At 42.5% G+C, this 24,069-nt stretch overlaps 5 protein-coding genes across 8 annotated transcripts in view; 1 reads left to right on the forward strand and 4 right to left on the reverse strand.

The window, feature by feature from the left end:
- Positions 1-24,069, reverse strand: part of LOC120432354 (cation-independent mannose-6-phosphate receptor) — a 259,577-nt gene that overhangs the window by 7,181 nt on the left and 228,327 nt on the right. For 2 of the 4 annotated variants that reach the window (XR_008212785.1, XM_052711698.1), the window contains exon 6: positions 1,419-1,662. The exons of the other annotated variants lie outside the window; for them this stretch is intronic. Coding sequence is in view for 1 of the 2 variants with exons in the window: in XM_052711698.1 (XP_052567658.1) it covers positions 1,419-1,662 (244 nt within the window). In the remaining variant the exon portion in view is untranslated. The remainder of the gene's footprint in view (positions 1-1,418; positions 1,663-24,069) is intronic. 4 annotated transcript variants of the gene reach the window in all.
- Positions 4,144-4,710, reverse strand: LOC120419696 (uncharacterized). Its single transcript, XM_039582483.2, has 2 exons — positions 4,553-4,710; positions 4,144-4,485 (listed from the first exon to the last, which is right to left on the reverse strand). Exons 1-2 carry the CDS (start codon positions 4,557-4,559, stop codon positions 4,211-4,213), a joined length of 282 nt encoding a protein of 93 aa, XP_039438417.1. The 5' UTR covers positions 4,560-4,710; the 3' UTR covers positions 4,144-4,210.
- Positions 10,285-10,864, forward strand: LOC120419694 (uncharacterized). The gene is made up of 2 exons (XM_039582482.2): positions 10,285-10,440; positions 10,496-10,864. Exons 1-2 carry the CDS (start codon positions 10,434-10,436, stop codon positions 10,768-10,770), a joined length of 282 nt encoding a protein of 93 aa, XP_039438416.1. The 5' UTR covers positions 10,285-10,433; the 3' UTR covers positions 10,771-10,864.
- LOC120419693 (uncharacterized) lies at positions 12,806-13,387 on the reverse strand. Its single transcript, XM_039582481.2, has 2 exons — positions 13,243-13,387; positions 12,806-13,174 (listed from the first exon to the last, which is right to left on the reverse strand). Exons 1-2 carry the CDS (start codon positions 13,247-13,249, stop codon positions 12,867-12,869), a joined length of 315 nt encoding a protein of 104 aa, XP_039438415.1. The 5' UTR covers positions 13,250-13,387; the 3' UTR covers positions 12,806-12,866.
- Positions 14,580-17,893, reverse strand: LOC120419691 (uncharacterized). Its single transcript, XM_039582479.2, has one exon. The coding sequence runs from the start codon at positions 17,659-17,661 to the stop codon at positions 14,659-14,661; it is 3,003 nt and encodes a 1,000-aa protein (XP_039438413.1). The 5' UTR covers positions 17,662-17,893; the 3' UTR covers positions 14,580-14,658.

Here is a 24,069-nt window from a genome sequence, read left to right on the forward strand (position 1 = left end):
CGACCGCCCCCATCCAGGAGGGATCGCTGGGTTGTCCGCTGGAACCGTACGCTGCCCAACTGCAGGAACGGCTGCACTCGTACTCCGCTGAGGAGAGAGGGATGCTGCTGCTTTCTTCTTCCTCTTTTCCTGCTCCTCGAGGTAGGCCTTGCGCGCGACGCATCCACGGTAATTGCCGGTATGGTTGCCGTCACAGTTCACGCACTTTACGCGCGGCTTAGTTTGTTCTGCGTTTTCCCCCAAGTCCGCCTTTCGTGGCAGTGCGCACGCCTCCGATAGGTGTGACTCACCGCACTTCACGCAGCGGGGCCGGAGGTTACAGTTCCGCGAGCCGTGGCCGAATTTCCGGCAACGGTGGCATTGCGCTACGTCCATCGGGTTCTTGGTGTAAAACCGCCAGTTTACCCAAAAACCGACCAACGTCTTAGTCCGCCGCAGATCTTGGATCTTGACGGTGCCGCGGTCGAAGTACAACAGGTACAGTGTGTGTGTATCTGTTACCGTTGTCTTGCGCGAGAGCACTTTAATCTCCCGCGGTTTTATTCCGGCGTCCGAAAGGTGACCCTTCAGGTCGGAGATCGGACGGTCTTGATAACCCTGCAAGACGACCTTAACAGGGGGCTTCTCGGGGTTGAATGTGTAGAAGTTGAAGTTGCTACGCTTCAATTCTTCAAACACCAGGTCGAAATTCTTTTTATTCAGTGTGATCACTTGCACTGCCGACTTTCAAACAATATCCGAGGCCTTCCAGCAACTCGTCAACATCGTCCGCCAAGGTGTCCAAAACAAAAATTAGTGGTGGTCTTCGCTCCATCGGAGAATTGTTCTTTTTAGTCGTCGGCACTTTTTTCCGTGCACGACCATCGTCGTCGTCGTCGTCGTCGTCGGTAGTGCTGCTACCGTCGGTGTTGTTGTTGTTGTTTTTTTTCGTCGTCGCTCAGCATCTGGAACTCGTTCCTGATGGGGATGTTGGCGGATGTTGATGTGCCACTGGTCGTGGCACCGGAAGTACCGGAACGGGTTCGCACTGGTGATCTTGGAACATACCCGGGATGTAGTAACTTTTTGTCGATGCCTTCTGCGTTCACGCTCCCCTGCGCGATGGCGGCCGACACGGCGTTGGTTTGTTTACCTTTTTCGAGGCCGCACTCGAACTGCCACGGCCACGTCCGGCCTTTGGCGTGCTGCAGGAGCAAACTCGCGGCTAATCACGGTAAACTACGGCGAAAAAAATCGAAAAAACGATGGAGCACTGAGCACTTGACTGCTGCTTGCTCTCGTGCGTACACGGAGGTGATTTGATTGTATAAGTTTTATTAATAATGTAGATTTCCAATTTGTTAAATGTTTAAAGTATTTCAGAATTAGTTTTTTTTAATCTAAAAACTTAAACACACACTACAAAGAAACAAACTCACCAACTCTTCCCCCAGAAGAACCCTCCGCCGGGGTGGCATCGGTCACCGCAGGATGCTTCGGATCCCCGCCATGGTCCTTTGGGTCCGGCGTCGTCGTCGTCGTGGTCGATGACGTTCCCTTGGTTGGCGGGGGCGTACCCGGTTTCTCCGTACTGCTACCTGCGCCATCACTCGCTGCCGTAGCTCCAACGAGGTCACAAATCTGCGGCGAAAGTTGCGTCACCACCAGATGGCAGGGAGTTTGCTGCAAAAGAAGACAAAATCGAAAGAAAAAGTAAAAGTGAGTCTCGCGCGTGAATTAATTCCCCTAATTAGAAACTGTGTAGGTAATCTAATAACTGAAACACAACAATTGAAGCGTTGTCGTGATTCGACAAAAGGTGGTCACCTCTCATGGGAAGCGCCATCAGCCGTGATGGGGCAAAAGTTTCGCGACAAATGAAGGTAATTTTCCTTCAAAACAACACACAATGCAATGAGAGCTGGTGGGACCTCTGAAGACATGCGAGCGAAAAATGTGACCCTAAAGTTGTTGAGCTTTGTTGTTTTGGTTGTAACAAGCTGTTGATGCGATTGTCACCCCATCAGCTGAGGTAAAGGTGAGCGAGGCTGTGTTGTAATTGCTTGAGACACGTAATAACTTTGAGAAAATTAGGTTGCTTTTTTTTTCTTACAGCGCAGCATAGTTTTAATCAAGTTTGCCTAAAACTATATTATAACTAGTTATGTGAGCCTTTTACTCATTTAATTTTAATAACTGCGTTATTTTGTCCAGAATGTTCCAGTGATGAAAAAATAAGAATTTAAATTTATGATTGAATCTAATCTAATCTAATCAGACCCTAGCGCAGCCAATCTTTCGGAGGGATCCTGGAGAGTGCATTACACAGTAAAAAAAAATCTGTGTAAAATCGCATGCAAAAGCATGCACATCACCTTTGTGAGCAAAAGCATGTAATATTGTATGCGAAAAAGTGTACATAAAAAGCATGTACAAAAGAAAAATAAATAAATTTTGTACACCCCAAAAATAACATCAATCTGTTGAGAGTTATATCCAGATTACCAAGTCCGCGCCCCAACCATCTCGGCTATCTCGCCGCTGTGAAGTTAGCTGGATCAACACCGATGTAGCTGTATGTTCCCCATACATCGTATGCAGCTAATTCAGTATACGACGTACGGAAAACCTACTGGTACATCGGCATTGGACACATCATTTACAAGACGGTGAGAGCGCCGAGACGGTTGGGGCGCGGACTTGGTAATCGGGATATGACTCTCAACAGATTGATGTTATTTTTGGGGTGTGCAACATTAGTTTATTTTTCTTTTGTACATGCTTATTATGTACACGTTTTCGCATACAATATTACATGCTTTTGCTCACAAAGGTGATGTGCATGCTTTTGCATGCGATTTTACCATCGGATTTTTTGCTGTGTAGGTTAGATTACGCCTAGCACTTTTCTTGTCATTTATTAACATTTGTAGTGCGCCATTGCATCGAAATGCATTGAAAAACATCACAAGCGTTAAAGCAGCCAGGCCTACTACGTAAAGCCGTATCGCAGAGACATGATTCGTTTGAAGCGGGTTGAATTTGAGCACTGAGTGTTCGAACAACAACACAATTCTGAATCGACAGGGGAGGAAGAAGCGTGGGGACACACCACCAAACGCTCCGAGATTTTTTTTGTTGTTGTATTCGTTGGAAGCACCATGCTAAGAAGGTTTGGTACTCCGGGACCCTCTGGGATCGGACATTGTATTTCCACGAATGACCTGGACACTATTTGCCGTGGTTATAGCGCCACAACTCGCTCTCTGTAACAGTATTCCTAATTCCAGTCTACGCTTACCATGTCGTCATGGCCTAGTGGTTAGCATTTTTGCTTACCAATCCAAAGGACGGGGGATCGAACGCCGCCTCGAGCGACTTTGGTTTTTCGTTCATTTTCATCATTTCAAATTTCTATGTTCTTAACTTTCTCGTTGGACATCGAACCCAGAACCATTCGCTTACAAAGCGAACACCGTAACCAGTCAGCCACGGCCGCTCCCAGGAATTTAAATTTATGATTGAATAAAAAATAAGCTGGTGTTCTTTTCAATACCGGTCGGTCTTATGCCTTTGGATGATCCGGCCATTTCAAATATTTTTTTGCAATTCCATCTTGAAACTACTTTTTTTCCTGTGATTCTCGAGCGCCGAAACTTCCTACTTTTCTTTGCCAAAAAAAAACAGAATGAAAAATTAACATGAATCTTTCAACTTAAATAGGTGCTGAAAAGTTGAACTTTTCAGCACTAGTATCAAAATAGTAGCTTATGCAACAAATTTCAAAAAGAAGATTTTTTCAGCACGAGTCGTACATTTATCAAGCGAGGTTTACCGAGATCGATAGTGCTGAAAAATCAAGTTTTGCAACGAGTTGCTTACAAAATTTCATGCAATTCTGAAAAACGCTTTTGAATGAAATTTTATGTCATCCATGTGTTACGTAATTTCACCGCTTAAAACAAAAAGAACTGCAAAATGTTACTTTTCGATACAAAAAAAAAATATTTTGATGATGATGATCAAAAAATATCCAAGCTTGTTTGCGGCTGGCAAATTTTTTTTTAATTTTGGGGTTTTTGTTTAGAAAAAAAAGGTTTTTTTAGAAATTCTTAATTCCCCAAGACAGTGTGTGATCATAATGGAAATTTTCGAAATAATACGTAAAATTTTAATCAAATTTAATACACGAGTTTTTATTCTTTCAACATTTTAAACCCTCAGTAAATTCCTACTCCTTGCTCGGTGGCCGGCACGTTGGCGTCCAGGCCCAGTCGGCCCAATTAATGCAGGTGCGCGTGGCTTCGCTGAACATGCCCTCCGTCGGGCAGCGCCGTGGCTCGGCCGGGCTGTTTGCCGTGGTGCACTCCCAGAACGCGGTGGGGTCCCAGTTGTTGCGCCAGAGCCGGGCGGTCATCTCGGCGGCGTTGCAGTCCGGACGTCCGTCGGAGTCATCGCGGATGCATCCGGCGGCCAGGGCCAGCAGGGCGGCGAGGGCAATCAGGACTGAATTGTTGGGAAATGATGATAGGTTTGCATGATGTTGTTAACAGTTCTTAAGAAAAATACTCACATTTCATTTTTAAAGAGTGGGTCAGCTACCAAAAGGAAGGTTCAAACTAGAATGATACTTCTGAGAATCGAAGACTTCCAATTTATATCCTAACTTTCTACTGCATATCTATTTTTATCAATAAATCATTTCAGCAAGCTTCACATCGCGAATTGTTCAAATGCTTGCACGGTGGGTGACACATGAGTGGCAAAACCTTGGTGCGCATTGTTCTACAAGATGATATGACTCGAGATAAAATGTCTGAGGTGTTTTCTAAATTTGATGGTGACAATATTACGGTCAGCAAGCAATCTGGAGAAAAAATACCTTGTAATAATGAATAATTAATATAATTGTTACAATTCACTTATTTAGTTATTCATTATTTTTTTCTTCATATTCAAATTGATTTGATCAGATACAATATTTTATTGAGTTTTGACAAAACTAGCCTTTTTATTAATTGTACATTTGGATAAGCGCTAGCTCATCACACAATCAGTTATCAGTTGACAGCAGTTTCATTTTTCTAGTTTTATTGAACAAAACTTTTGATTTTTGAACTTTTGATTTGGCATAAAAAAATATTTTGCAGGGTGTTCAGAAATTTCCCTTCAACGTTGGGGGTTGCTGAAATACAGCCACGAAAAACAAGAAACAAAAAAAAATATTTGGTAATCATCCAAATAGCACTTTTCCTTCGGATGTCTGAAATCGGTCAAAAGCTTGAAGCAGGGTGCTCAGAAATCGTGAGGTTCAAATTTTTACATCAGTTTGAGTATTTTTTTAATACTATCGAACTAGCGAGCATTCTAGTCAGCGGAAATTGAAAAAGCGACATTCGAGTTAGCGAATGTGGTCTGTATTGATTCGATTTTCAATGTCACACAATTAAATTTTCTAATCGATCAGCTTAAATTTCTACCAAATTTTTGATTGGAAAATTAATCTTGACAAGGGCATAATTTTGCTAATGCACAATGTTGAATCTTGATATTATTTTTAATATCCTTATCACAAAGTCAAAGATGCAGCTTGTCATCATTCAGTCATTTTTTATCTAACTTTTACTTGCAGAAAATGGAGTTGATCAATTTTGTTCAATAATTTTTTGTTTCTATTAGGTTACCAATAATCATTTGACCTATTTTGATCACCAAAAAAACTACGAAATGATGAGCGATTGTCCACGCTCTATACAAAAAAGATTTGTTTAGTATGAAAATTGTCCACGAGGGGGGGGGGGGGGCGGATCTGACATTTCAAAAAAGTGTCCACGTGGTTTATGGATGGTCCCTTCGTCACAAAATGTGCATAGTGCCCAAAGGGTGAAAGTACTTTTTATTTACATACTGTAAATGTATAACACAAAATTTGGAATATTACATTTAATGGAACCGCTCATTTGACGTAATATTTGTTCATGTAAATGAGAATTTGATGTGAAATTAGGTTTGTTTTGACGTAATCAGCCCAAATTTACACTGTCATGCCTTTGCCAAACATTACATTATGCGAAATCTAATAAAGCATTAAGTTCAACCTAATATTACATTAAATTTGATGCACATAATTGGAGCGTGTTTTTAGATGTAATCTTACATCAGATAAAACAGAATATCACGCACTTTTTTCATTCCACGTGTGCCGAATGTGTTGTGCAAAAAAGTGACAGCCATATTGAAAATCTTGGAAGTAGCTGTGACTGGAGATTTTCCCCTCAATATTTGCCGGTATTGTGACGGAATTTGCATCAAACGACCAACGGAGGCATTTACAAGCAGTCAGCAAAGGTAAATATACTATATTTCTGTATAAATCGGATCAATTAAACCTAAATTAACTCGGGTTCTCATTACAGGTGGTGCTTTGTTTACTTTCTTTCAGTCATCTTCCAGAAAGCCGGTTGACCAGGAACCAAGTTCTGGACGCCGTGGATCTGCAGTTTTTAAAGCGGACTATCCGGTCGAAGAATTTAATGTCTCGCAAAGTGAAAGATTCAGTGAAAAGTGACGATATGGTGAAGCTGCTAGGTAGAAGCAGATTCCCATGAACAGCGGATTCCTTTCAGCAGGGTGACCAACAATATCTGGTGAATGGACGCAATAAAATACAAAGTGATTTCAAACAAATAAGGATAAAAAGCCGGAAAGAATTGTTGTGGTTGTGAATTAACAAATTGTGCATTTAATTATAATGAGGTCAAATAAAACATCGGTTTTGGTCAAGCTAAACATGTCTTTATTAGTCTTATAAGAAACTGTAATTTCCAATAAGAATATCGTCCCACCAAAATTGCGTGAGATGTAATTTTACACGACCTCGATTGGTGAGTTGGATCGTGTAATATAAAATTTGACGTAATTTTACGTCTCATTTGATGCTCCAGTTATGTGCATCTAATTTAACGGAAAATTACACGATTTTTTCGTAGTGTGAATCCCTTAAAAAAATACAACATTACATAAAAATTAGATAAAGAACTAGGCATTTTACAGATATGAAAATTAAAATTAACTAAATTTTCTTCAATAAGACAAATGTTTGCTGATATTTTCCCAACAATTAAATTAAAATCAATAAATTAAAATAACGTGGATCCACTATTTTTGCAACACAAAAAAAGTAAAGTCATTTCTAGACGTCCGAAGGTTATGTGTGGAGCAGTTCTCTCAGATTTCGGTCATTTGATTTTTTTTTGTATTTTTTAATCCGACTGAAACTTTTTTGGTGCCATTTTCCATAATTAGTTTGTCCATATAATTTTCCATACAAATTTGGCAGGTCTCCGTACAAAAATGATGTATGAAAATTCAAAAATCTGTATCTTTTGAAAGAATTTTTTGATCGATTTGGTGTCTTCGGCAAAGTTGTAGGTATGGACATGAGGAAAAAATGATACACGGTTAAAATATTTTTGGTGATTTTTTATTTATCTTTTTGCAATTCCGTCGTGAAACTACTTACTTTTCCTGTCATTCTTGAACGACGAAATAGCCTACTTTTCTGTACCAAAAATAGCAATAACGAATAGCTACACATTTCAAAATAAATGCTGAAAAGTTCTACTTTTCAGCACTGAAATGGGTGCTGAAAAGTTGAACTTTTCAGCACTTGTTTCGAAAAGTAACACTTTTCAACATTTTTTTTGATTTAAACGATTTATTGACAAAATATATGAAAATTAGACTTAAAATTTCACTCAATGGGTGTTTTTCGAAATTGCAAAAAATGTTGTATGGAACTCGTTGCAAAACTTGATTTTTTCAGCACTCTTCGTATTTATCCAACTCGGTGAACCTCGTTGGATAAATGTACGACTCGTGCTGAAAAAATCCTCTTTTTGCAACTTGCTGCATAAACTACTATTTTGTCACTAAAACTTGATTTGCAAAAAAAAACACTATTTTTATTTTTTGATATGTTTTAGGGGACATCAAATGCCAACTTTTCAGAAATTTCCAGGTTGTACAAAAAATCTTTGACCGAGTTATACATTTTTGAATCAATACTTTTTTTCAAAAAATCTAAATTTTGGTCGCAAAAATTTTTCAACTTTATTTTTCGATGTAAAATCAAATTTGCAAGCTAAGATTTCGCTAAATGAATAGCGACTTCTCCAACATTATTAGGTTACATTTTTACACGATTATTTTCATCAAGTTGTCAAAATATGGATCATTTGTAAAATTTTCAGACCCCTCTGATAACAATATTTAAAAAAATGAAATTAGGTCTGATTTTTCCAAACGATCTTAAATAATTTAATATAAACCTTTTGAAACATGGACTTGATTCCTCCCCAACTCTTCTTTATTCAGACAATTTTGTTTTTTGGATTCTCTGTTTTCCAACTTTGAGTTCTGTTGAATTACCGTAGATTTACTTTTTCGTAAGCAATTAAGACATTTTTTGTTTTTTTTTAATGATTTATCCATATAATCATATCATTAAATTATTTCAATAATTTAAGACCTTTGTTTTGCTACATGCAAAATGGCACTAATTCATAAAAAAAATAAAAAAAAAAATATATCACTACGTGATTTATCATTCTGAAATTCAAGAAATCATTAATTCTGTCACCGTCAGTTGATTTTTTTTAATTGCATCTCTTCATCAAACTCCTAAACTGATCTATTTTTAAAGCGTTACATAGTAATAACACCGACACCGACGTAACACTCAAGTAAAAAAGATGACCCTTCTTTGCATCACCCCTCCGGTAAGTCCGGTGAGCTGTCAAACGGTTTTTCGAAAAATGTATTAGCAAGGCAACACTGATTCTATTTTGTTTGTAAACACAAATCAGCTGATTCATTCATAAACTACGTTTTGTTTGCAAACAATGCACAGTGGGCGAAATGGAACCCAAAATCGGACTTAATTGAACGCGGCTGGTTCCCTGGTATGAAAAATAGTGTTTCTTATGTAAAAAAATCCGGGGAATCGATTGGTGATGGTTTCATCCACCGCACGAAACGGCAAAGGGTCCATTTTGCCCCAATTCCCCATTTTTTAACATTTTTTTCTTGAAAATCGGTCTGTATTTAGAGCGGAGGCTTTATGCGGCCTTCCAAAATGCACTTAACTTATGTGAAAATGTCCCAGGAATCCAGTAAAAATAACCACTTGCACCGCAAATACCATCTAGGGTCCATTTAACCCCAATTCCGCTATAAAAGCATTTTTGGCCATTTTCAAATGTTAGATCAGATTTTACAAATCTGAAAATATTTTTATCGTAAAGATCAGACAATTTTACATAAGAATGACGATTTGCACTTGATAATTTAACACATTTATGTTGATAAAAATAAAAATTATGTAAAAGGCAGTTTATTCTGCGTTTGGGAAAATTGGCCCAAAACTGATTCTTCAATCTTTTTATTTAGTTTAATTTCTATATCAACATAAATGTGTCAAACAATCAAGTGCAAATCGTCATTCTTATGTAAAATTGTCTGATCTTTACGATAAAAATATTTTCAGATTTGTAAAATCTGACCTAACATTTGAAAATGGCCAAAAATGCTTTTATAGCGGAATTGGGGTTAAATGGACCCTAGATGGTATTTGCGGTGCAAGTGGTTATTTTCACTGGATTCCTGGGACATTTTCACATAAGTTAAGTGCATTTTGGATGGCCGCATAAAGCCTTCGCTCTAAATACAGACCGATTTTCAAGAAAAAATGTTAAAAAATGGGGAATTGGGGCAAAATGGACCCTTTGCCGTTTCGTGCGGTGGATGAAACCATCACCAATCGATTCCCCGGATTTTTTTACATAAGAAACACTATTTTTCATACCAGGGAACCAGCCGCGTTCAATTAAGTCCGATTTTGGGTACCATTTCGCCCACTGTGCAATGGGTTGAGCAGTGTTGCGAAATATATTTTTATCGGCAAGGGGTGATTCCAAGGAAGTAATTGGGGTGAGTCGTGCTGGGACACATTTCAGCAGATTTTTTACATGGAGTGTTACGTCGGTGTCGGTGGTAATAATGTCTTCAGCTACAGAAATATCTGTCCCTGGAGCAAGATGACTCTGTTCGATCGAGACAAGCGCCATATCTGACATCGACTTTTGATGCGCCGAAATGAGTTCTGTTTACAACCATGCTCGATCGCTATCGGAACACGCTGGAACTTTGTTTTGCGCTGCATCCACCGGACAAGACTCGTGAAACTTACGCTAAAACTGCAACTAATGTAGATGGACGTTATCGCTCTGAGTCTTCCGAACTCATGTCGGGACAACATTTTGGGACATCATCTCGTTGGGCATCGCGTCACTTGGGTGATTTTGATGATATAAATAGTGAATCTTAGGTATCTGGAGGTATCACTTTCCCTGAAGTCGTTGCCTGTTACAGAATTCCAACCTTTTCAACTGAATATGAAGTGTTAGTATTTTTTTAACAAATTCCTATCAATATCAAACCGACTCCTTCTTTCCAGTCCTGATTGCCCTCGCCGCCCTGCTGGCCCTGGCCGCCGGATGCATCCGCGATGACTCCGACGGACGTCCGGACTGCAACGCCGCCGAGATGACCGCCCGGCTCTGGCGCAACAACTGGGACCCCACCGCGTTCTGGGAGTGCACCACCGCAAACAGCCCGGCCGAGCCACGGCGCTGCCCGACGGAGGGCATGTTCAGCGAAGCCACGCGCACCTGCATCAACTGGGCCGACTGGTCCTGGACGCCAACGTGCCGGCCACCGAGCAAGGAGTAGTGGTTTGGGGTTTGGGGGTTTCTTTTTTGACGAACGAACAAACGTAGGTACAATAAAAGTTTTGCCAGCTTATCGGTTTGATGCCAACAAAGAATATAGTTTGAAATGTGGTTTTAATTTTGAAGAAAAACCGTTTGGTACCTCCTAAGCTCCTAAGTTTGACTCCTAAGTTGAATTAGTCTAATGGTTTGTGTCTCCGCTAAAAGCAACTCTTCTTAACTTGACACTGGACGACGAAACTAAACGAAAGAGATGAATCTAAAAATTGGAGCCGGAGAATCGGACACCCGACTCAACAACTTTGAAATTATTTCTTTTTGACAGTTGTACACGGGAAAAATCAATTTCCAAAATCGTGAATATTGTTCATGACTTTGGGAACCACAAAAGAACTTATTCATCGAGTATGGTGTGGTATAAGGCTTTCTAGTCGGAAATTTACTAACACATTCAAAGTATGTTTACATGACAGCTGCGCGTTTGTTTGCATCAGATTTCCTATCTCTTTCTAGCAAAAGTTTGTCGTCAGGCGACTTATAGCTGTTTTTTTAACCAACCGCCCGATATGTCAGCCAACATACTTCGCAGGGCTGTGACAGCTCGAGCTCGATCATTTTTTGCATCAGGACACTGTGACGAGAAGTTCGTCATTTTTGGGTTAAATTATATTTTTTTCACTGGGCCTAGAAAGCCTTATGGTATGGCTATAAACGTGAATATATTCCTTCGTGGTTCCCAAATTCATTAACAATATTAACGATTGCGGGAATAAACTTTAGTCTGTGTAAGTATTTTTGAAAGCAAAGGAAACGATCTCTGATGGCTGTCAAATTTCTTAACCTCTCGATTGTTTACTTGTCGATTTAGCCCCCTAAAGCATGCATCTCCTACTTCCTGAACAACTGAATCAGCATTGTAAAAGTAATCAAACTGATAGTCATTTCTCGACACGCGGCTATCACAGGTTCCGTCCAGATTAGATTAAAACCTATATTTACGCCGAAAACAACAATCCCCTTCAGTATCCGTTCAAATCTTCACCCGTCACAATGGCGGCACTTCAACTAGCGATCCTGCTTCTCTCCGGATTAACCTACATCCACGCCCAAGTCCAACACCCATGGTGCGTCAATCCGGACTGTTCCACGGCGGCCGACCGGAACACCCTGTGGCCTCTGGAAGACGCCAACTTCTTCCTACGCTGCGACGGCAACTGGGACCTGCTGAAGACACCCTGCTTCGACAAGCAGCTGTTCCACTTCCGGCTGCAACGATGCGTTCTCCCCGCCGACTGGGAACCAGCCTGTCCGGAGGAACTTCCCGAGTGTCCCGAGGTGGTCTGCCAGAGTCCCGCCGACCAGCGGGTTCTGTGGCCGGTTGCGATGCTGACCCGCTACTTTGTGCGATGCATGCCGGGACCAACTGGAGGAATGGTCCCGACGATGGTGCCCTGTGAAGGGGACACCCTGTTCAGCTGGACCCGTCAGGGGTGCGTCAGTGCCGATAACTGGGTGAAGAGTTGCGAGTTTCCGGGGGACACTACCGACGACGGGTCGACGACTACGGAGGTTGTGACTACAACTACGGAAGAGGTGACCACGACAACTGAGGAGCAAACCACAACAACGGAAGCGACGACGACTACGGAAGCTGGAACGACTCCCACGCCGGAACGTGGCATATGTCCGGTTCCGGTTTGTGCGGTCATGGATCCGACCCATTATCCGCACAGCGATTGGACCATGTACTACCAGTGTATTCCGCACGCGTCCGGTTACTGGTTTCCGCTAGAGAGAGATTGTGCAGCGGGAACGGTCTTCCACTTTGGAATGCAACAGTGCGTCTTTCCAGTGGAGTGGCAAGACTTTTGTCTTTAATAAAGATAAGTGATGTGACAGTTTGTTGTTGTTGTCATTAATCCTTTGTTTTATTTATTTTGGGGGGGACGTCATCAATTTGACAGTTATCACCATTACAAATTTCTAACCTCAAAGATTGTTTACATTGCCCTAAATTGACAACAAATACTACCAACTGTCAGTTTACCAAAGTTTATTTGCTCACAAAAACATAAATCACTCATCAATCAGGAGGGTTCAAGCGTCCACGACGTCCGGTCGGGTCAGCGGAGCGCAGGTCGGCTGCCACTCCCAGTCATCCCAGCTGACGCACTCCAGCAGGGTCGGGTGGAAGGCGGAATCGCTCGTGCAACGGTTCAGCGTGGCCGGCTGGTTCAGCTTGGAGCACTCCCAGTATGCGGTCGGGTCGTGGTTGTGGCGCCAAACGCCCTGCGTCACCTCCTCCAGGTTCTTACAGCCAGGCTGACCGCTTCCGTTGTCTCGGACGCAGCGAGCCGCCGCCGAAGCACCGGCCACGACGGCCGCCAGCAGAATCAAGGTGATCGCTGAAAGATCCAAAACGCAACGTAAACTTCCGTCGTTCCCGAAGCTTCCAAACCAAAACCAAACATACCCTTCATAATGTAATTGTCTCGAAGATGTGGCCAAGAGTGTGTCCTGAAATCAAGTGTCAACTGGTCCTCCGAACGGCACCGGCCAGTTGTTTTATACGGCCCCCCTTGAAAGCATTATCGTGTCCATCTTAATTGAGTCACGGCCGCCGGTACCGATTCGTTGCAGAATTCAAGCAATTAGAGTTAAAAGCTTTTGGAGGAATTTTCCTCTGCGGTCAGAGAAACGTCCCGAAGAGTATGGAGACGCCGCGAGCAATTTCTATGTGGTCATGTCGCGCGCAAAAAGGTGCAAGTTGGTGATAAGAAGGGCAGTCCAAGCGCGTAGAGTGATAAGGAGATTCTTGTTGTCGAAAATTTAGTGTAATTGCAGGCGAATTGCGAGATTATTGTGCTTTCGGATCACCTACCTTTAGGCGTCTTGAACCAAAGACAAATGGACAGCACACTTACACTTAATTATTCTATACTCTGCTGTCATACGCACCTCGTTCATTGAAATAACCACCACATCCGTCGGAGATTCGAAGCTTCGGGAAGCAGCTAGAAAACCTTCTTGTTCTTCATCTCGACCTGTCCCAGATACCATCACCGAAGGTGATGACAGCGACCCGGACTCCTGACCAACCGATCTCGACACCTCACCAAAACCAACGGAAGCAGCCTTCTTGGCCTGGACAGCTTTCAGCTCGTCAATCCAGCGAACCTTCGGCTTTTCCCACGTACGAGGCTTGAGCTCCACGACGGACTCATCCTCACTGCTGTTATTGCCAATCCCTAGCTCTGGATTCAGCTGAGCGGAAGATGGATCGGAAGTCAATCTTGCAGCGGATGTTGGAGGTCGCCTCCTGGGCGCCTGGGGTCGAACAGTTCGGACATCTGTCAGCAATGCTTCGCTTCGTTCAACACTTTCGAGAGCAAACTCTGACTCATCTGGGTGTCCGATAGAAGATCCTTCTCCGCTACTGTTTTGATCATTGCTGTCATTTGACATTTTTTGTCCAACTTTCCTGAACTACTTTGACATTTTAAATCATAACAATCAAAGTAGACATGATTTTTTGACTTGATCAGTATGAAAACAAAAATATTGTCCGTTTCTCTCAAAGGTACACGCCGCGCGGCATTTCAGAATGTGCCGTAGACATTGTTGCCAGCGATTTTCTGCACTTTTGGTGCAATAAAAACATACCTGTCAACAATGTCAAGCGATTCGAGAAAGAAGATCAACAAAAACAAAACGCGCAGTATGGGACTTTACAGCGCGCAGTTGGCGAAAGTGCGACGCATCGTTCCGAGTCAGGTTTGCCAATTATTTGGACATTTTGCAGCAATGACATTTTTGGGGTTCATAACATTTATTCCACTCAAAATATTTAAAAATTATATTACAACAAACAAAAATGCCGTCCCTCAGCTCACTTGCGCAGCAAATTCGGCGGCGTCAAGTTCGGCGATGGCTGCGTACTGGCATCCGTCACATCTTCCGTCGTCGAAGTCGCCGGCTCCTCCTCACCGCAGGTCTCCTGCCACAGCCACGGCTCACCGCAAAGCTGCCGGTCCGCCAGGAACAGCGTGCCGGACGAGCAGCTGTACTGGTACGGACGCCACGTTCCGTCCCAGTCGGTTCCGCAGGTGTAGTAAAGGGTCGGGTCTCGCGACGGCCACATCTGGGCGCGCTCTTCCGGGGTTTCACAGCGTGGGCGGTCGCAGATTAGGAGGGGCATGGGGGCCGGTTCCGGGATAATGGACGGGACTGCTGGTGGTTCGTTGAAGAGGGTGCAAACTTCGGCGGCCGTGAGGGCCGGTTCGATCGTGCAGCACTGCTGGAAGAAATCGAAGGAGGTTCCGGTGGGGCAGTCTTGCATAAGCGGGAAAAGGTTCCCGAAGGTGTTTTCGCTGCACTCGTAGTACTTGTTGGGTAGCTGGGAAGGCCAGAAGGTAACGATTTCTGAGGGACCGTTGCAACGAGGAACGTCGCAAGCTGCCGGGAGGATGCTGGACACGTTGAACTCGCTGGAGCACGTTAGGACGGGATTAGCGATAGGGAAAACGGGACAAACTTCTACGGTAGCAATCTCGACGGTACAGCACTGACGGAAGAAGTCAAAACGAGTTCCTGCGGCGCAACGCATCCGGCTTGGGAACTGAATGCTACCGACTCCAAGGGCTTGACAAACAAAGTAGGTCTCGCTGTCGGTCGCTGGCCAGCGGATGTTCTGATCACCCTGGGTGACACAGCGCGGTACATCGCAAGTGATCGGATAGAGGCTAGTTGGATCAAAGTCATCAACACAAGTGAGTTCCGGTTCGATTTCCGGCTCTTCCGGAGTAGTGACTGGTGCTTCCGTCGGTGTTCCGGCGGTACCCGCCGTAATGGGCTCCGAATAGATGGGACAGATGATATCTTCGTATTCTTCCTCGGGTACGCACCGCTGTTCCAGAGTTTGGAACATCTCCCCAACTTCGCACCACGAGATAACCGCCTGATGCCACTCGTTTGTGGTGGGCATGCACCGGTGATACGCCCGCGGGTCTAGATCGGGCCAAAGAAACGCGATTTCGTCCTCGTCGCGACAGCGTGGCACCCCACACACAATCGGAAGCTGTACGTTTATGGGATCGCTAGGAGCGACCGTGGTGGTGGTCTCTCCTGGTGGACAAGTCGGGCAGCAGTCCGGACAGCTGGGTGGTAGCGTAGGGTAGATCGGACAAATGTCGGTCCACTCAAGTGGATGAACACAGTCCTGCTTCATGAAGTCGAACAGATAAAAGTTTGGACAACGCTTCGGGAATGGAATGAACTGGAAGAAGCGCTCGACCCAGACACATTCGTAGAACTGGTTAGCAACTGTGCTTGGCCAGAGAAGTTCCCGCTCGCGAACCGTATCGCAGCGTGGTGATCCACAGATGACCGGCAACGGATCAATTCCTTCGTCGACGGCTTCAGTCGTTGTCATCTGAGTTGTGGTGATATCCTCCGGAACGGCTGCGCAAACGTCGTTCCAGTCCAGCGGATCCACGCAGCTCTGGTACTCGAAGCTGAAGTACTTCCCAAATGGACAAGTGTCCAGGAATGGGAACCAGAACGTGTCCAGCAGGAAGATACAGCGATAGAAGTCTTGCGGAGTCCTGGTTGGCCAGAGAATGTCCGTGTTCTGCAGGAAAACGCAGTTCGGTCGAAGACAGTCCACTCCGGGAGGCGGAGGTACCGCTGTTGGTGTGGTTTCTGGCGTGGTTGTTGGGATCGGGCTCGGATAGGGAGTTCCAGTTGGTGTAGGTTTCCCAGTTGTCACAGTAGTAGGCGCGTCAGTTACATCGTCATCGGTGGTTGGATCAGCAGGCCCGCAAGGATCCACCCACTGGATGGGCCACACGCACACCTGGTGTCGGAAGCTGAACACCGTGCCGGGGGCGCACGGCATTTGCTGGGGAATCCAGCCGCCACCGAACGCCGGGCGGCACTGGTAGAAGAAGTTCGGATCCCGCAGTGGCCACAGCGTGTTGATGTTCTGCCAGGTGTCGCACAGAGGTTCGATACAGAAGTCTCCCACGTCCTGGTCGGGGTCAGCGGTGGTGACCGGGGGTGGAGCTGTGGTAACTGGAGGCAGCGTTGGCGTAACGGTGGTAACTGGAGGTAAGGTTGGCGTAACGGTGGTAACTGGAGGTAGCGTTGGTGTAACGGTGGTAACTGGAGGTAAGGTTGGCGTAACGGTGGTAACTGGAGGTAACGTTGGCGTAACGGTGGTAACTGGAGGTAACGTTGGTGTTACGGTAGTTACAGGAGGTGGTGTAGGAGCAACTGTGGTCACTGGAGTCGGAGCCGGAGAAGGCACAGGTGGAGCATCCGTTGGTTCGTTCGGAACCTGGCCGTCACAAGCGAGCCATTCGTCCGGAGTCACACAGGTTTGCAAACCAAAGTGGAACAACGTTCCGGGAGCACATGGCATCTGCTTGAGCACCCAAGTTGCGTCCGGTTCGGGGCGGCACTGCAGGAAGAACTCCGGATCTGGAATTGCCCACAGCGTGTTGATCTGCTCGAACGTTACGCATCCAGGATCGGGACAAACCCCAAGAGATCCCTCCATCGGAGGAAGTTCAGGCATTTTCACGCCACATTGAACTGACACTGTTCCCTGAACGTAATTGCGGTCAACGCAGAGCTGCCACCCGTAATCAAACACCGATCCTTCGGGGCACGTGATTCGCTGAAGTGTCCACCACTCATCGCTCTCCATCGCCACACACTGCCAGTACTCCTGTTCGTTGGCCGTTGGCCACAAGGTGTAGATCTCCTGCCACGTTACACATCGTGGCAAACACGGGTTGCGTGGTAGCTGTCCAAAGACTGGCTCCGCAGCCAAGATCCCAAGTATGACACAACTAATCCAGATCCCTCCCGGGAACGGCGATATCCGCATCCTTTCAAGTCTTAAGTGTTGATAGTTTCTGCGATCACTGAACACTACGCGGGAGGACTATTCTTCGATTGTTCCACAAGCAAACTAGTTGACCCAAGGACGCTACCGAATCTTTTATACCGAGGTACAAACGAAAACCATGACACGACGTATGTCCATCAAGTGTCAACGGGTTATCAGTGCGAAAACCACTGGACATCGAGAGGAGTCAATAAATCATCCCCGGTGGCAGTTTTGGAGCTGTCAGATATCCCAGAACTACAATGCGTTCTGAGCTGTTGATGTCGCAGGATTCGCGAGCCCGATAACCGTTCGTGAACTCTGGAATGTGCATTCTTGGTGACGTCGGAACGCTCCAGCGTCTGGTGAGGGTGTTGTAAACAATACGGTAGTTACACATAATCAAAGGTCGGACTACTGGTCGGTATCAACGGAAGTCGTCGAACATCAACAGCATATCGCGATGTTGTGCTTATCGGCGATTGGTGTTTCACACGCCAATTTGTACAATTTGTACGAAGATAACGATTCTGGTATCGGTAGTGATTACCACTCTGGCAATAATTGGAACGATTCGTCATTCGTCGTTGCGGATTCGACTTATAATGAAAAATTCATACTTAGTCACTCTATTTCGTTTTATATTTTCCTCAATCGTAACTTCTACCATCTTCATTCGTCTTCAATCGTCGGAGGAGTTACTTCTTCGAACGCCTATAAATACCTCCTCAAACCCATTACGGAAGCGGAACGAAGCGTTCCAGCAGGTGCATCGATAATAACTTAAATCACATCGTTTCTCAAAGCATTAGCCCAAGAAAGGTCAACGACTCATTTCCCGGAAAATGAATTTCCCAAAGGCCCCTCAAGTCAATCCTACTCAATGCTGCTGGAAGAAAAGTGGGAAAATTAACAGGCCCGGGGATTCGTGTTTATGGCGCACGCACTTAGCGTTTGACCTGCGCCTGCCAGAGCGAAGACAAAGAGTACCTACACGAAATTTGACACTCTCGATTCCATAAACGTTTGGAACTAAGGGGACGACTTTGTCACAGCTGTTTATGCCTTGGCGCACGTCTAGGCGTGCGTGGAGAAGGGAGTTTTGGAGAGTTATTTTTAGTGTGTTTTTGTGACAGCTGCAGCATCTGGAGGGCCCTCACGCTCGATCTCTAAAGAGCCATTTAATAGCTAATTATCTGGAATTTAACGTCTCATTTGAGAGGGTGATTGTTTTTGCTTTGTTCTGAAATTAGAAACTGATCGATGTTGTACAATGTTGTAAAGATAATTCTCAAAAATCTTTTGGAATAATTTTTCATTCTGGACTGTTCTGAAGCATTGGTTCGTGTATAGTCTATACACAATCTGAGAAGAATGTTTTTAAATGAAATATCCACATAGCTGTATCTTGAGATCACTTTAACTGAATGGAACTCGTTTGTAACACTCAGAAAACTTCGTTGGATAAACATTAGACTGGCTTGTCGTTATATGGAAAAATTTAAAAAATGATCTAATTAAAACAGAAAGTATTTTTGATGCCTTTTGGGCCTCAAAACAACACCCCAAATTTGGGAGCGATTGGTTGCGTCCACACTTTGCGCATTGCATTCGAATTTTGTATGGGAATTAGTGCGGAAAACCTTCTTTTTAACATTTTTTTGGAACCGGCTCCGTGGCTTGATGGTTGCGGCTTCTGCCTCGAATGCAGATGGTTCAGAGATCAAATCCCGGTCGGTTTCGTTGAAATTTCGAATCAGGAATTGAACTTTGAATATGAACAAAAAAAACTTTATGAATCAGGTGAGATTCGAACTCACACCCTTTGGATTGATGGTCTGGGACGCTAACCAGTCGGCCATCTCGGAATTATTGCTCTAGAACTGAATTGATCCGTAGTGGTGCAATAATGTCACAAGGTATAACATATCAAACCATAGGGGGATGGCGTCGCTATTTTTAGACCACGTTTTCCACTTTTTCTCATCGAAACTGAGTACTTTATCGACTTTATTTTGCTGGGCGAGAGAGACGCCGTCTATTTTAAGACGATGACTCATCACTTTTCCACTCTTGCACTTCAAAAAACCAGATGGCAGCACGATGTAACGCCACGTCCCTATTATATAACTACTAACACCGTCTCAAAAACAGTCCAGGGCTGTTGTAATATACTAGCTTAGCTAAGATTTAAGTAGTCTATGACTTAGCAAGCTATGACTAAGCTATTGAGGTCCCAACATTGTAACTTTAGGATCATTCTCAATAAAGCCTTCAACTTTTAAAGACGTCTGTTCAGGTTGAAAGCTTTATTGAGAATGATCCTAAAGTTACAATGTTGGGACCTCAATAGCTTAGTCATAGCTTGCTAAGACATAGACTACTTAAATCTTAGCTAAGCTAGTATATTACAACAGCCCTGGACTGTTTTTGAGACGGTGTTAGTAGTTATATAATAGGGACGCTTAGCTTAGCTAAGATTTAAGTAGTCTATGACTTAGCAAGCTAGTATATTACAACAAGGGCCATCTCATATACTCATGAACTGGACGAGGGAGTCGTGGATTGCCTGGCCCAAGTCATCTGCTTTACCGATCTATGTCCGTACAATTTCAGAAGAAATCGTTAGCCATAGAAAGGTATTCGATTCAAAGGTTCTTGAGATATATGGTGGTTACTAACCGAACCGTCTCAGTTGAAATATACTGTGGTCATGGCAAAGTCCTGCCAAGACGGGGGTTCAAATACATACATACATACATACATACATACATACATACAAAACCTTCTTTTTAACATTTTGATTTTAATCATTTTTATTTTCCATTAAATTTTTCAAACCAACACAATAGCGTCAAAATTGAGAAAGTTCTCTAAAACTTGAGCACGCTGTATCTTAAAACAGGAGCAAAATAGCACAATACTTTCTTCGAGAAAGTTTTAGAGAATTTTCTCAATTTTAATGCTATTGTGATGGATTGAAAAATTTAGTGAAAAATAAAAATGGTAAAAAAGAAAATGAAAAAAAGAACGTTTTTCCATACTAATTCCCGTAAAAATTAAAAAAACGCAAAGTGTGGACGCTAATAATCGCACCCAAACTTCGGGGAGCTGATTAGGGTCCTAAAAGCAACCGAAAAAAAATATGTTCTGAAAAATCGACCGTCTCGAGCCATTCTAGTAAACATACGACTCCAAAAGAAAACTTCATTTTGAAACTCGTTGCATAAGATTCTGTAAATTGACCAATTTTATAAACGGCTTTATTTATTTTATAAAATATTTTTCAAGAGTTTTTCTACATTCTATATAACAAAAACAAAAAAAAACCTCAATTTTCAAATCACAGTAAATTCGAAAATTATCAAAATGTTCAGATTTTTTCTTATTTGTTAAAAATAAAACCCTTACCTGAAATCAATCATAATACCAGTTGTCGTTTCGCATAACGGACAATTCGCCAAATAAAAAAACCTGATAAATGAATCATAAACCATAGTTATTTAACAAAAAATGGTTTCGAAATAAAGAAGGCAAAGCTTTCTAGCATTGCTGCAAACTAAATTTTTAAAGTTTCTATTTATTTGCCGCAAAACATTAACTGTAATTATTTGAATTAATTTAAGTACTTGATAAAATTTCGGTTATCGTCACCATAATTCAATAAACAACAAGATTGAAACACTTTTGAAATGCTTTAAATCATTCTACTTTACTCACTTGCATGCATGGCAAGGTTTCCATAGTTAGACGCGGTTTGCCTTATAGGATTCGGCCTTTGAGCATTAGGCTTTTTGGGATTCGGCTTTATGAGAATTCTGCCTTTCGAGTAATTCGGCCTTTTGAGATTCGTCCTTTCGTAGGAGAACCGTTTTTACCTTAAAGTTTGGAGTTCCTTAAATAACGATGAGCTATTTATTTGATAATAGTTGATATTTTAAAATAAACCGATGTTTTTTTGCATTCTTTCCAACAAGACAAGTTCTTTGAATTATTTCCATGTAGAAACAAGATACTTGGAGAACTTTTTTTTTTGTGGGGTTCTATTATTCATGGCCATTATTTTTAGACAATTAAAATTAAAAAAATGTAAAAACAGAACAATTCAAACGTTTTGCAAAAAAAAAATCAATTTGGTTGTTTTTTGCAGTCAAAACTAAATACAAAGCCTTTAAAATAATTTCATAACCTTCGGCGAAACCCTTGCTTGACCAGATTCTCAAGGAAGGTGGGGCATCAATATTAGCGTTTTGGAAATATTGTCGTTTAAAGACACCCCCTGATCAATTTTAGAACAAATTTCTGAAGATGGTGGGGCAACTGTCACTTGATTGGCACCCCACATCGCGGTTCCAATCAAGCGATAAGACCTGTGTAGAATTAAGTTCGAATCATTTTAAATTATTTTTGTTGAATGTTATTATTGTTATTGTTCACAAAAAATTAACAAGTTAATTTCGCCTCTCCATATAGCCTCTCTACTTTTAACATCTCGTAAAAGCTAAAAAAATATCCGCAAGTCGTGAGCAGGCGTGGGCGAATGATAACGCTGTCCGCTGTAAAGCGGATGATCATGGGTTCGTTGGATGCTCTCACCATTCAAGCCTTTTGACTCCTAGGTTCGAGAAGAAACATGCAATAGAGACCACAAAAGACCTGGGGGTCGTTAACTATTTTCAAAAACAAACTATGGACCGAGTGACACAAATCTGAAAAAATCGTTTATCCAAAGCCGAAGAAATCAAATGCATATTTTGAGCAACATTTCAGACCCCCAGGCTTTCACTGGGAATTTAATTCTGAGTCAATATTTATTAATGAAGATGGGTCCAGGAGCAATATTGAGGATGCTAGTTTTTTCTAGTGATTGACAAAATACAATTTCTATCTTGAAATAATTAAATAAATAGGGTATTTTTACAAATTTACACTGCTTACAAAATGGCCTCTTTTATTCAACATGCCTTCATAATATGTAGAACCCTCAAAGAACTAACAAACTCTGCCTTCTCAATCGTTTTTTCTTTCTTTCCATTTCAGATTCATTTCCTTCCACGAAATTGAATCGCTTCAACTCATGCATGCGCTCGTTTCATTCGTTTTATCAAGGAAGCAGAAAGAAAAAAAACTCAGACTAACAAAAAAATCCTCCTCCGGATCCTTAATACAGTTCTGATTGAACGCGGGCGAAAATCCATATTCGGATGTTTTGTTAATAGAAAACATTAATATTTTCTCGTCCGCTCGTTCCTGACTTGTGTGTTCTTCGCTGCTGCTCATGTTTCACTGAAAGTGCGAGCGAACATCCTACGTACGATTTTTTTCTCCTTTTGAGAGCTTTAACATCGGGGCTAGTGAAAAAGAAAAAAAGAACATCACAAATCCTACACATTTGCGGATCATCTTCTTTTTTTTTCTTTCGGCAGGAAGTTGTTCTTCGAAGAAAGGACGCCACTGGGATGTCGTTGATCCTTCGTCGCAGTCTGCTGAGGATATAACGGTTTTGTTGAAAATAAAATATTTCCCATGGAGAAAGTGGGAAGTTTTTTTTTGCTGGTAGATATCTGATTGGAAAGATGATATTTTAATAGGACAGAAAAAAAAATCATGAGTTTAATGAAGAAAAGCATTTTTGTTCGCTTTGAAGTTTCCCAATTTATTTCGTGAGAAATGTTTTCTTTTTCCATTGTTTTGTTTTGAGAAATTCCTAGACGTATTTTTAAACGCCTACACACTCCTCAACTTTGACTAATGATGGAGTGCTTGGAAACGACACGTGTTACAAATTGCTCCAGAGAGATTTTCTTTTCCTTATTGCTTGCGTTAGAGAAATGTACGCTCTGTTGTGTGACAGGTGAGATTTTTAATGTTTTTGTAAAATAAACATTGAGAATCGGAAATCTGTAAACGTCTAGAAATAAACTAGATAGATTTCTCATTACAACTGTAACTTGAAAAAATAATTATTTTTAAAAATGTTGAAATTGTATTTTTTATCTTGCCGAATATTTTTCAATATAAAAATTCCTTTTTTATTAAGTCAAGAAAACGTTTGTCGATGGAAAGTTTTATAGCGATCACAGCAAAAAAAAAAACAAACAAATTGCATCGTTGACAAAAATAACTTAAATACCACCAACTGCGTTACTTCAAACCGATCCTCCCAAATCAATATTTACCTCAAATCAAATAAACAAAGAGGGTATTAATGAAGTCGACGCAAACATTTGACTCCAAAAACCAAACTCTTTAAACTTCAAACTTCATCCACTGCCCCGCGATGAACCTGCTACGGCGTGTCAATCCCTGAAGCCCTTCGAAAGAGAGGATTATTTTTGTTTAAGTTTGTCTCACATTCATAAACATATTTAATCTACACTTCTCGTGGCATCCCTTCGTCGTCTTCCT

This window comes from Culex pipiens, chromosome 1 (genome assembly GCF_016801865.2).
Source record: "Culex pipiens pallens isolate TS chromosome 1, TS_CPP_V2, whole genome shotgun sequence".
Lineage (NCBI taxonomy): Eukaryota > Metazoa > Arthropoda > Insecta > Diptera > Culicidae > Culex > Culex pipiens.